This window comes from Entelurus aequoreus, linkage group LG17, assembly GCF_033978785.1.
Source record: "Entelurus aequoreus isolate RoL-2023_Sb linkage group LG17, RoL_Eaeq_v1.1, whole genome shotgun sequence".
Classification (NCBI taxonomy): Eukaryota; Metazoa; Chordata; class Actinopteri; order Syngnathiformes; family Syngnathidae; genus Entelurus; species Entelurus aequoreus.
In genome coordinates, this window is record NC_084747.1 from 22,748,729 (window position 1) to 22,761,294 (window position 12,566).

At 48.6% G+C, this 12,566-nt stretch overlaps 1 protein-coding gene across 1 annotated transcript in view; it reads right to left on the reverse strand.

Annotated features, from left to right (window-relative positions):
• ccdc180 (coiled-coil domain containing 180) overlaps positions 1–12,158 on the reverse strand; it is a 21,781-nt gene extending 9,623 nt beyond the window's left edge. The window contains exons 1-19 of the mRNA XM_062023950.1: positions 12,070–12,158; positions 11,917–12,019; positions 11,773–11,855; positions 11,641–11,711; positions 11,464–11,573; positions 9,543–9,662; positions 9,366–9,476; positions 9,209–9,304; positions 8,983–9,146; positions 8,797–8,916; positions 8,665–8,744; positions 8,159–8,247; positions 7,981–8,100; positions 3,407–3,580; positions 3,228–3,343; positions 3,041–3,167; positions 2,907–2,976; positions 2,768–2,844; positions 2,527–2,714 (exon numbers count right to left, since the gene is read on the reverse strand). Coding sequence (XP_061879934.1) covers positions 2,527–2,714; positions 2,768–2,844; positions 2,907–2,976; positions 3,041–3,167; positions 3,228–3,343; positions 3,407–3,580; positions 7,981–8,100; positions 8,159–8,247; positions 8,665–8,744; positions 8,797–8,916; positions 8,983–9,146; positions 9,209–9,304; positions 9,366–9,476; positions 9,543–9,662; positions 11,464–11,573; positions 11,641–11,711; positions 11,773–11,855; positions 11,917–12,019; positions 12,070–12,158 — 2,108 coding nt within the window. The remainder of the gene's footprint in view (positions 1–2,526; positions 2,715–2,767; positions 2,845–2,906; positions 2,977–3,040; positions 3,168–3,227; positions 3,344–3,406; positions 3,581–7,980; positions 8,101–8,158; positions 8,248–8,664; positions 8,745–8,796; positions 8,917–8,982; positions 9,147–9,208; positions 9,305–9,365; positions 9,477–9,542; positions 9,663–11,463; positions 11,574–11,640; positions 11,712–11,772; positions 11,856–11,916; positions 12,020–12,069) is intronic.
• Between the last annotated feature and the right edge of the window lie 408 nt (positions 12,159–12,566).

Consider the following 12,566-nt stretch of genomic DNA (forward strand, 5'->3'; position numbering starts at 1 on the left):
ATTAGTGGGCCATGGGCATTAGTGCGCCATGGGCATTAGTGGGCCATGGGCATTAGTGGGCCATGGGCATTAGTGGGCCATGGGCATTAGTGGGCCATGGGCATTAGTGCGCCATGGGCATTAGTGGGCATTAGTGGGCCATGGGCATTAGTGCGCCATGGGCATTAGTGGGCCATGGGCATTAGTGGGCCATGGGCATTAGTGGGCCATGGGCATTAGTGGGCCATGGGCATTAGTGCGCCATGGGCATTAGTGGGCCATGGGCATTAGTGGGCCATGGGCATTAGTGGGCCATGGGCATTAGTGCGCCATGGGCATTAGTGCGCCATGGGCATTAGTGGGCCATGGGCATTAGTGGGCCATGGGCATTAGTGCGCCATGGGCTTTAGTGCGCCATGGGCATTAGTGGGCCATGGGCATTAGTGCGCCATGGGCATTAGTGCGCCATGGGCATTAGTAGGCCATGGGCATTAGTGCGCCATGGGCATTAGTGGGCCATGGGCATTAGTGCGCCATGGGCATTAGTGCGCCATGGGCATTAGTGGGCCATGGGCATTAGTGGGCCATGGGCATTAGTGGGCCATGGGCATTAGTGCGCCATGGACATTAGTGGGCCATGGGCATTAGTGGGCCATGGGCATTAGTGGGCCATGGGCATTAGTGCGCCATGGGCATTAGTGCGCCATGGGCATTAGTGCACCATGGGCATTAGTGGGCCATGGGCGTCAGTGCGCCATGGACATTAGTGCGCCATGGGCATTAGTGGGCCATGGGCATTAGTGGGCCATGGGCATTAGTGCGCCATGGGCATTAGTGCGCCATGGGCATTAGTGGGCCATGGCCGTCAGTGCGCCATGGGCATTAGTGGGCCATGGGCATTAGTGCCATGGGCATTAGTGTGCCATGGGCATTAGTGGGCCATGGGAATTAGTCCGCCACATGCATCAGTCTGCCATGGGAGTCAGTGCGCCATGGGCATTAGTCCGCCATGGGCATTAGTCCGCCATAGGCATCAGTCTGCCATGGGAGTCAGTGCGCCATGGGCATTAGTCCGCCATAGGCATCAGTCCGCCATGGGAGTCAGTGCGCCATGGGCGTCAGTGCGCCATGGGCATTAGTCCGCCATAGGCATCAGTCTGCCATGGGAGTCAGTGCGCCATGGGCATTAGTCCGCCATAGGCATCAGTCTGCCATGGGAGTCAGTGTGCCATGGGCATCAGTCCGCCATGGGCGTCAGTGCGCCATGGGCATTAGTCCGCCATAGGCATCAGTCCGCCATGGGAGTCAGTGCGCCATGGGCGTCAGTGCGCCATGGGCATTAGTCCGCCTTGGGCATTAGTCCGCCATAGGCATCAGTCCGCCATGGGAGTCAGTGCGCCATGGGCATTAGTCCGCCCTGGGCATTAGTCCGCCATAGGCATCAGTCCGCCATGGGAGTCAGTCTGCCATGGGCGTCAGTCCACCATGGTCGTCAGTCCGCCATGGGCATTAGTCCGCCATGGGCATTAGCCCGCCATGGGCATCAGTCCGCCATAGGCATCAGTCTGCCATGGGAGTCAGTGCGCCATGGGCATTAGTCCGCCATAGGCATCAGTCTGCCATGGGAGTCAGTGCGCCATGGGCATTAGTCCGCCATAGGCATCAGTCTGCCATGGGAGTCAGTGTGCCATGGGCATCAGTCCGCCATGGGCGTCAGTGCGCCATGGGCATTAGTCCGCCATAGGCATCAGTCCGCCATGGGAGTCAGTGCGCCATGGGCGTCAGTGCGCCATGGGCATTAGTCCGCCTTGGGCATTAGTCCGCCATAGGCATCAGTCCGCCATGGGAGTCAGTGCGCCATGGGCATTAGTCCGCCCTGGGCATTAGTCCGCCATAGGCATCAGTCCGCCATGGGAGTCAGTCTGCCATGGGCGTCAGTCCACCATGGTCGTCAGTCCGCCATGGGCATTAGTCCGCCATGGGCATTAGCCCGCCATGGGCATCAGTCCGCCATAGGCATCAGTCCGCCATAGGCATCAGTCCGCCATAGGCATCAGTCTGCCATGGGCGTCAGTCCGCCATGGGCGTCAGTGCACAATGGGCGTACAGTGCACCATGGGCGTCAGTCCGCCATGGTCGTCAGTGGGCCATGGTAGTCAGTCCGCCATGGTCGTCAGTCCGCCATGGTCGTCAGTGGGCCATGGTAATCAGTCCGCCATGGGCGTCAGTCCGGTATGGTCGTCAGTGGGCCATGGTAGTCAGTCCGCCATGGTCGTCAGTCCGCCATGGGCGTCAGTCCGGCATGGTAGTCAGTCCGCCATGGGCGTCAGTCCGCCATGGTCGTCAGTCCGCCATGGTCGTCAGTGCACCATTGGCATTAGTGCACCATGGGCGTACAGTGCACCATGGCCGTCAGTGCGCCATGGGCGTACAGTCCGCCATGGTCGTCAGTGCGCCATGGGCGTCAGTCCGCCATGGTCGTCAGTCCGCCATTGGCGTCAGTCCGCCATGGTCGTCAGTCCGCCACGGCCCACGCTGGATGCTCACCTGCTGAGCGTGTGCGTGAGCAGCTCCACAGGAAACAGGCTCTGGTGCGCTTCCTGCTGCTTGCTCATGTTGCCGGGCAGGTCGCTGGCGGGGCAGCGGAAGCAGGGGCCCGAGTAGGACACGCCCCTTGACGACGTGAACGCCACCTTGCTGCTGAGGTCGTACAGGTCCAGCAGGGACGTCTGGGCCTGCAGCACACCTGGATCAATAATCATCCATCAACAATGGCAGGTGAGCTCACCTCCGTCAGCCAATCAGAGGACGGCTCAGGCTCGGCGGCACTCTGACTGCTGATTGGACTCGCCGCTGTTGTCCCGCCTCCAAACACACACAAAGAATGTCAGACCGCGAGATTTGACGCAGGCAAGCGTGACACGGACCTTCTGCGGCGCTGGCGACGTCGTCGTCGTCGTCGTCGACTGGCGGGAGTTTCCGTAGATCCTCGGCAGTCTGGAGGACGAGAAAGGAACGTGCAGGAAGAGGTGTGTCAGGTGTGTGCGGTTGCCGTGGTTACCGGGGTGAAGGCGTGGCTGAGGCGGAAGAAGTCGCTCAGGTGTCCGCTGTAGACGTCCAGCTCGGCCACATAGATGTGCGGGAGGCGGTCCAACACGCGGCGCTGATCGGAGACGCACTCGCCGCAGCTGTTGAAGCACACAGGAAGTGAGAAGCCCACACCTTCACAATAAGAGCGTTGCGCACACCTTTCCCTCAGGTTGCTCAGGTAGTGCACGGTCTGCTCCAGATACTTCCTCAGGGCCGCCTCGCTGCTCTCCTGGCGAAGTCCGGCCAGCATCTCGTCCAGGTAGACTTTCTTTCTCTGCGGCGTCATGGAGGACGCTCACTGACCCCGCCCACCTGCCTGCCGCCATCGCACACTCACCTGCACGTGTTTCTCCTGCGCCACCCTCAGCTCGTCCAGCCGCTGCTGGATGTCCTCCTCATGGCGCAGCAGCTTGGCGCTGTGCTCCTCCCACAGCGAGGCCAAGGCGCGCATCACCACGAAGACACGCCTGCTGAGCCTGGCGGACGCCGCCCACAACCCGTCTGAGCACGTCTGCACACACGGCGGGTGTGGTCACCACGTGGTGGTCATGTGACGTGGGAGGACTGACGGCCAATATAATGGTCAACAGAAGGTAAAACTATATCAAAGAAGCTAAGAACAAGGTAAGCAAGGTAAACGTAAGGTAAAAGAGACAGTAAAATTAAGGTAAATAGAAGGTAAAACATGGTAAATTGAAAGTAAAATAGGGTAAATAAAAGGTAAAAACAGTCAAATAAAGTACAATTGGGTAAATGGAAGGTAAAACAAGGCAAATAGAAAGTAAAATACCATAAATAGAAGGTAAAAAAGGCAAAAGAGGGTATATAGAAAGTTAATTATGGTAAAAAGAAGGTAAATAAGTAAGGTAAAAGAAGGTAACAAAGTAAATGTGAGGTAAATGGAAGGTAATATAAGGGAAAACAATGTAAAACAAGGTCAACGGAAGGCAAAAATGAGTAATATAAAGTAAATATAAGGCAAATGGAAGGTAAATTGAAAGTGAAATTGAGTAAACTAAAGGTGAAACAAGGTACATTTAAAGTACAATAAGGTAAATTAAATGTAAAATAAAGTAAAATAAGTTAAATAGAAGGTAAAATAGCATATAGAAAGTAAACAAGGTAAATAGAAATTTAAATACGGTAAAACAAGGTAAAGATTGGACTGTTTTTAGGGAGGCTGCCACTTCTAACCAGCATGTCAATATAACAGACTACACGGAGTCCATGATGGGATACTGTACATACTGTACCCACACGCATGGACGATGTGACCGTCATTAAACACATCACCACAAGGGCAAACGGTAAACCGTGGTTCACCAAGGAGGTATGGGAGCTCCTAAAAGCACGGAATGTGGCTTTCAAGTCTGGGAACCAAGAGGCTCTCAGGATTGCCAGGGCCAACTTGAAGCGGGCCTGAGAGTAGCAAAGCGTGCCTATGGACCAAACATCCAATCACACGTCACGAACACTAAAGACCCCAGACGCCTGAGGCCAGACTAGAACAGACTGCAGGTCTACACCCCCACCGTGCCAGGACTGCACAGACTTCCTAAACTCACTCAATTCATTAGAGAGATAAAAGAAGACCAGTCCAACTAAAGCTCTACACTGATTGGACGATGCAACACTCCAACTTGACCCTGCTCACCTGTGTAGGACTCTTCAAAAGGTGGACCCCAGGAAGGCTGCAGGTCCTGGTGGTGTGCTAACTCACTTACAGAGGTTCTCACAGATATATTCAACATCTCTCATCGTTCCAGAATGCTTCAAAGCCACCACGATCATACCACTACCAAAGAAACCCCCGGCTACAACACTGGATGACTTCAGTTGTCACCGCCATCTTGATGACGTGCTTTGAAGGGCTGGTCCAGACCCACAGAACATCCAGCCTACCTGCCACATTTTCACCCTTTCCAGTTTGCATACCGGGCCAAGCGTTCCACTGATGATGAACAGCACTTCACCTCAGTTTGGCTCATCTGGAAATCAAAAACTTCAGCTCTGCCTTCAATAGTCATACCACAACTCAGTGCTGTAGGCATCAGCACCCCACTTTGCAAGCGCTTACCAGACGTTCTCACCAACAGACCACAGACAGTAAGATTGGCAAGTACTCTTCACAGACCATCATCATGACCACGGGGGTCCCTCAAGGATGTGTGGTGAGTCCTCTGCTGTTTGACTCACCACTGTTGTGCCAGATACAACACAAACCACATCATCAAGTTTGCAGATGACACAACAGTGGTGGGCCTCATCAGCGACGACGAGATGAGGCACACCAACTCATCAACTGGTGTGACACCAACAATTTACATCTCAATGTCAATAAAACTAAGGAAATAACTGTGGACTTCATGGTTTCTGGGGGTGAACATCACTGTTGACATGTCATGGTCTACCAACACCACCTCCCTTGTCAAGAAAGGTCAGCAACGCCTCCACTTCCTACGCCAACCTCCCCCCACTGGCACTCACCACCTTCTACAGGTGTGCCATTGAGAGCATCCTCACCAGCAGTCTCTCAGTCTGGTCTGGTAGCTGTTCTGTTGCAGACCGGAAAGCTCTACAGAGGGTGGTGAGGTCAGCTGAGAAGATCACCAGATCAGCCCGACCATCCATCCAGGACATAGACCATCCATCCAGGACATAGACCATCCATCCAGGACATAGACTATCCATCCAGGACATAGACCATCCATCCAGGACATAGACCATCCATCCAGGACATAGACTATCCATCCAGGACATAGACCATCCATCCAGGACATAGACCATCCATCCAGGACATAGACTATCCATCCAGGACATAGACTATCCATCCAGGACATAGACCATCCATCCAGGACATAGACCATCCATCCAGGACATAGACCATCCATCCAGGACATAGACCATCCATCCAGGACATAGACCATCCATCCAGGACATAGACTATCCATCCAGGACATAGACCATCCATCCAGGACATAGACCATCCATCCAGGACATAGACCATCCATCCAGGACATAGACTATCCATCCAGGACATAGACCATCCATCCAGGACATAGACCATCCATCCAGGACATAGACTATCCATCCAGGACATAGACCATCCATCCAGGACATAGACCATCCATCCAGGACATAGACTATCCATCCAGGACATAGACTATCCATCCAGGACATAGACCATCCATCCAGGACATAGACCATCCATCCAGGACATAGACCATCCATCCAGGACATAGACCCAAAAACATCATCAAAGACTCCACCCGCCTGTTCACTCTCCTACCATCTGGCCAGCGCTACAGCGGTATGCCTTGCAACTACCAGACTTCCCACCAGCCATCAGACTGCTCAACTCATTCAGGAAAACTGGATTACAAATTCTATATAAAAGGTAAATAGAAGGTAATAAAAGGGAGAAAGGGCAGTCATGTGACGTGTGAGGACTGACGTCGATGGTAAATATAAAGGTAAATAGAAGGTAATAGAAGGTAAATAGGTGACCACTGACGTCGATGGTCAATATAAAGATAAATAAAAGGTAAATAGGTGAGGACTAACGTTGATGGACAATATAAAGGTAAATGGGTGAGGACTGTTGCAATGGTCTATATAAAGGTAAATAGATGAGGACTGACGTCGATGGTCAATATAAAGATAAATAGGTGAGGACTAACGTTGATGGACAATATAAAGGTAAATAGGTGAGGACTGACGTCGATGGTCAATATAAAGGTAAATAGGTGAGGACTGACGTTGATGGTAAATATAAAGGTAAATAGAAGGTAAATATGTGAAGACTGACGTCGATGGTCAATATAAAGGTACATAGAAGGTAAAAAGGTGAGGACTGATGTCGATAGTCAATATAAAGGTAAATAGAAGATAAGTAGGTGAGGACTAACGTTGATGGACAATATAAAGGTAAATAGGTGAGGACTGACGTCAATGGTCAATATAAAGGTAAATAAAAGGTAAATAGGTGAGGACTGACGTCGATGGTCAATAGAAGGTAAATAGGTGAGGACTGACGTCGATGGTCAATATAAAGGTATATAGAAGGTAAATAGGTGAGGACTGATGTCGATGGTCAATATAAAGGTAAATAGAAGGTAAATAGGTGAGGACTGACGTCGATGGTCAATATAAAGGTAAATAGAAGGTAAATAGGTGAGGACTGATGTCGATGGTCAATATAAAGGTAAATAGGTGAGGACTGACGTCAATGGTCAATATAAAGGTAAATAAAAGGTAAATAGGTGAGGACTGACGTCAATGGTCAATATAAAGGTAAATAGAAGGTAAATAGGTGAGAACTGACGTCAATGGTCAATATAAAGGTAAATAGGTGAGGACTGACGTCAATGGTCAATATAAAGGTAAATAGAAGGTAAATAGGTGAGGACTGACGTCAATGGTCAATATAAAGGTAAATAAAAGGTAAATAGGTGAGGACTGACGTCGATGGTCAATATAAAGGTAAATAGAAGGTAAATAGGTGAGGACTGACGTCGATGGCCAATATAAGGTAAATAGAACGTAAATAGGTGAGGACTGACGTCGATGGTCAATATAAGGTAAATAGAAGGTAAATAGGTGAGGACTGATGTCGATGGTCAATATAAAGGTAAATAAAAGGTAAATAGGTGAGGACTGACGTCGATGGTCAATATAAAGGTAAATAAAAGCTAAGTAGGTGAGGACTGACGTCGATGGTCAATATAAAGGTAAATAGAAGGTAAATAGGTGAGGACTGACGTCGATGGTCAATATAAAGGTAAATAAAAGGTAAATAGGTGAGGACTGACGTCGATGGTCAATATAAAGGTAAATAAAAGGTAAATAGGTGAGGACTGACGTCGATGGTCAATATAAAGGTAAATAAAAGGTAAATAGGTGAGGACTGACGTCGATGGTCGCCAGCTGTCCTTCATCCTGCCGCTGGTATTGACCAATCAGAGTGAGGAGCTGAGACTTGACGATGTCCGCCACTTCCACCTCCGACAGGTCCAGAGAGGAGAGCGCCTCCTGCGGGTGGGACGGGCGTTACCGTGGCGACGGGGAAGATGCCCGTTGTGGCGGTTACCTGGTGTCGCTGCACCTGAGCCAGGCGCTCCCGCCAAACCAGCTCGTAGCAGCAGCGCAGCTGATGCAGGAAGTCCGAGTGGCGGCTGTCTGAGGGCGAGACGGCGAGTGGCGTGCTCAGTCATCCAATGAGTGGCGTGCTCAGTCATCCAATGAGTGGCGTGCTCAGTCATCCAATGAGTGGCGTGCTCAGTCATCCAATGAGTGGCGTGCTCAGTCATCCAATGAGTGGCGTGCTCAGTCACCCAATGAGTGGCGTGCTCAGTCATCCAATGAGTGGCGTGCTCAGTCACCCAATGAGTGGCGTGCTCAGTCATCCAATGAGTGGCGTGCTCAGTCAGCCAATGAGTGGCGTGCTCAGTCATCCAATGAGTGGCGTGCTCAGTCATCCAATGAGTGGCGTGCTCAGTCATCCAATGAGTGGCGTGCTCAGTCATCCAATGAGTGGCGTGCTCAGTCATCCAATGAGTGGCGTGCTCAGTCAGCCAATGAGAGGCGGCGACTTACCGATGTGCTGATTGACAGCTGTCAGCCGGCTGAACCAGTCCGACACGTGGGCCTCCGACAGCAGGGGCGGGACCAAGGCGCTGCAACAGACGGGTGATGAGGTCACGTGACACGCGGCGACAGGTGTCTCACCTGATGCCGGCGATGATGTCACAGCGTTGTTGCGCCAGACGCCGCAGGCTGTGCGCCACTTCCTGGAAGGCGGGCTGGTCCGCCAGCAGCTGCCACACGTCCACGCTCGCCAGCACCGACCTGCAACACGCCACACGCTCGGCCCCGCCTCTCTCTCACTCGCTCGCTCGCCCCCTCCCCACCCACCTGAAGTCCTGCACCACCTGGTCGGCTCGGCTCCGCCTCCAGCGGCCCAGAGACTCCTCCCACTGCAGATGGAGCCGCGCCTCCTGCTGGAGGTTGGCCTCCTGCAGGAGCAGCAGGAGGCGCGCCGCACTACGGCGGTTGGCCAGCAGGGTCTGGTTGAGCATCTGGCGCACACGCATGTGGGAGGTCAAAGGTCAAAGGTCAAAGGTGAGGTGAGGCGAGTTACCGTGGCCTCGCTGTGGATCTGTCGGTGCATGTCGGCACACGGCAGGAAGTTGATCTTCTCCAGCAGGTGGCCGTACTTCCTGAGCACAGGTCTTATCTACACGCACACACATTGTCAGCGCGGTCGCCGTGGCAACCAGACCACACGATGACGTCACCTGGCTGACTCGCTGCCTCTCGCACTCGCTGACTTGGAGCTGGAAGTCCGCCACCATCTTCTTCTTCTTCTTCAGCTGCTCCTCCACCTCGCTCCACATGCACACCACCTCCTGCGCACGCACACACGCACACACACCTTCACGTCGCGCACGCACAGGTGTGCTCGCCGCACGCACCTGCATGTCACGCTGCTCCGCGCCTCGCATGTTGTGCTGCAGCGCGTCCACGCGCTCGTTGATGCGCCGCAGCGCCGACAACAGCTGCACGCTGTGAGTCCTCACCTGGATCTCACACACCTGAGGAACACAGGCGGGACATGGAAAACAAGGTCAATGGAAGGCAAAGAAGTAATAGAAGGTAACAATAATGTAAATGGAGGTCAATTGAAGGTGAAATTGAGTAAATGGAAAGTGAAATAGAGTAAATAAAAGGTAAAAAAAGGTCAATTGAAAGTACAATAAGGTAAATAAAAGGTAAAAAGTAAAATAAAGTAGATAGAAGGTAAAGGCAAATATAGGGTAAAGGGTAAAACAAGGCAAATAGAAAGTAAAATACCATATAGGAGGTTAAAAAAAAGGCAAAACAAGGTAAATAGAAAGTTAAAACAGGTAAAACAAGGTAAATTGAAAATTAGGTAAATAGTTAAAGTTTAAGACAAAGTAAATAGAAGGTAAAAGAAGCTAATATGAGGTACAAAAAAAAAAAGCTAACACAATGTAAATGGAAGGCAAACAAAAGTAAGAGAAGGTAAATCGAAGGTAAATTGAAATTGACATAGAGTAAGTTGAAAGTGAAAATAGCATAGATGGAAGGAAAATTGAATGTGAAGTAAGGTAAATAGAAGTTTAAAAAAGCGTAAAACAAGGTAAATAGAAGGTCAAATAAAGTAGATAGAATGTAAAACAAGGTAAATTGAAGGTAAGATAAAGTAGATAGAATGTAAAACAAGGTAAATAAAAGGTAAAATAAAGGAGATGGAATGTAAAACAAGGTAAATGAAAGGTCAAATAAAGTAGATAGAATGTAAAACAAGGTAAATAGAAGGTAAAATAAAGTAGATAGAATGTAAAACAAGGTAAATAGAAGGTAAAATAAAGTAGATAGAATGTAAAACAAGGTAAATAGAAGGTAAAATAAAGTAGATAGAATACAAAACAAGGTAAATAAAAGGTTAAATAAAGTAGATACAATGTAAAACAAGGTAAATAGAAGGTAAAATAAAGTAGATAGAATGTAAATAAAAGGTAAAATAAAGTAGATAGAATATAAAACAAGGTAAATGAAAGGTCAAATAAAGTAGATAGAATGTAAAACAAGGTAAATGAAAGGTAAAATAAAGTAGATAGAATATAAAACAAGGTAAATAAAAGGTCAAAGAAAGTAGATAGAATATAAAACAAGGTAAATAAAAGGTCAAAGAAAGTAGATAGAATATAAAACAAGGTAAATTAAAGGTCAAAGAAAGTAGATAGAATATAAAACAAGGTAAATAAAAGGTCAAAGAAAGTAGATAGAATATAAAACAAGGTAAATAAAGATAGAATATAAAACAAGGTAAATAAAAGGTCAAATAAAGTAGATAGAATATAAAACAAGGTATTGAAAGGTAAAATAAAGTAGATAGAATATAAAACAAGGTAAATAAAAGGTCAAATAAAGTAGATATAATGTAAAACAAGGTAAATGAAAGGTAAAATAAAGTAGATAGAATGTAAAACAAGGTAAATGAAAGGTAAAATAAAGTAGATAGAATATAAAACAAGGTAAATAAAAGGTCAAAGAAAGTAGATAGAATATAAAACAAGGTAAATTAAAGGTCAAAGAAAGTAGATAGAATATAAAACAAGGTAAATAAAAGGTCAAAGAAAGTAGATAGAATATAAAACAAGGTAAATGAAAGGTCAAATAAAGTAGATAGAATGTAAAATAAGGTAAATTGAAGGTAAAATAAAGTAGATAGAATGTAAAACAAGGTAAATTGAAGGTAAAATAAAGATGAATGTAAAAAAAGGTAAATTGAAAGTGAAATGATGGCAAATAGAAGGTAAAACACGCGCGCGCGCGCACACACGCCATGTTCACTGGTGCGCGCGTCACCTGTGCCACTTGCGCGAGCTGCGCGTCCATGTGCCGCACCACTTCCTGGTGTTTGATCCTCTTGTGCAGGTGCACGCGCTGCAGGATGTCACACGTCACGTGACTGACACCTGCGCAAAACAACACAGCCGATTGGTCCAGAGCCGGCGGTGACGTCATCGGTCAGGCGCCACCCACCGACTGTGTCCGGAAGTCTAATGACGTCCTCCACGTCCTGGTCGCCCTCCTCGCCTCTCTGCTGCCACTCACTGGACGACAGCAGGAGTTCAGCGTGTGCGTGTGCGTGCGTGTGCGTGCGTGTGCGCGTACCTGCTGCAGGGCGTGTTCATGGCGGACACGCACATGGTGGCCGTGGAGTGTCTGCGCGCCAACAGACCCCTCGACAGTCGAACCTTATTGGAGCAAACACAACTTTAGCTTGAGCGACGCGTGACGTCGGCGTGATGACGTCACCTGGTCGTCGAAGAGCTGCTGGTAGACTTTCCCGCTCGGAACCACTCGGCTCTCCATGGCAACGCCGGCCTGCTCATGGAGGAAGTGTGCGCGTGTTGTTGGTCTCCATGGCAACGCACAGCCGCCTCATTTGACGCATGCGCGCTCACTCACCTGGTCACGCGGTCGTCCTCTGGCTGCGAGCTGAGCGTCCGTGCCAACCGCAGCGCGCACGCACGTCGGGTGCCGCGCTGTGACGTCATGAAGGTGTGACGTCACTAAGAGGTTGAGGCTGCAAATGACCTGTTTATATCACGTTATAATACTATTATAATACTATTATATCACCTTATAATACTATTATAATACTATTATATCACGTTATAATACTATTATAATACTATTACATCACGTTATAATACTATCATAATACTATTATATCACGTTATAATACTATTTTAATACTATTATATCACGTTATAATACTATTATAATACTATTATATCACGTTATAATACTATTATAATGCTATTATATCACGTTATAATACTATTATATCACGTTATAATACTATCATAATACTATTATATCACATTATAATACTATTTTAATACTATTATATCACGTTATAATACTATTATATCACGTTATAATACTTGGACATTATCTGG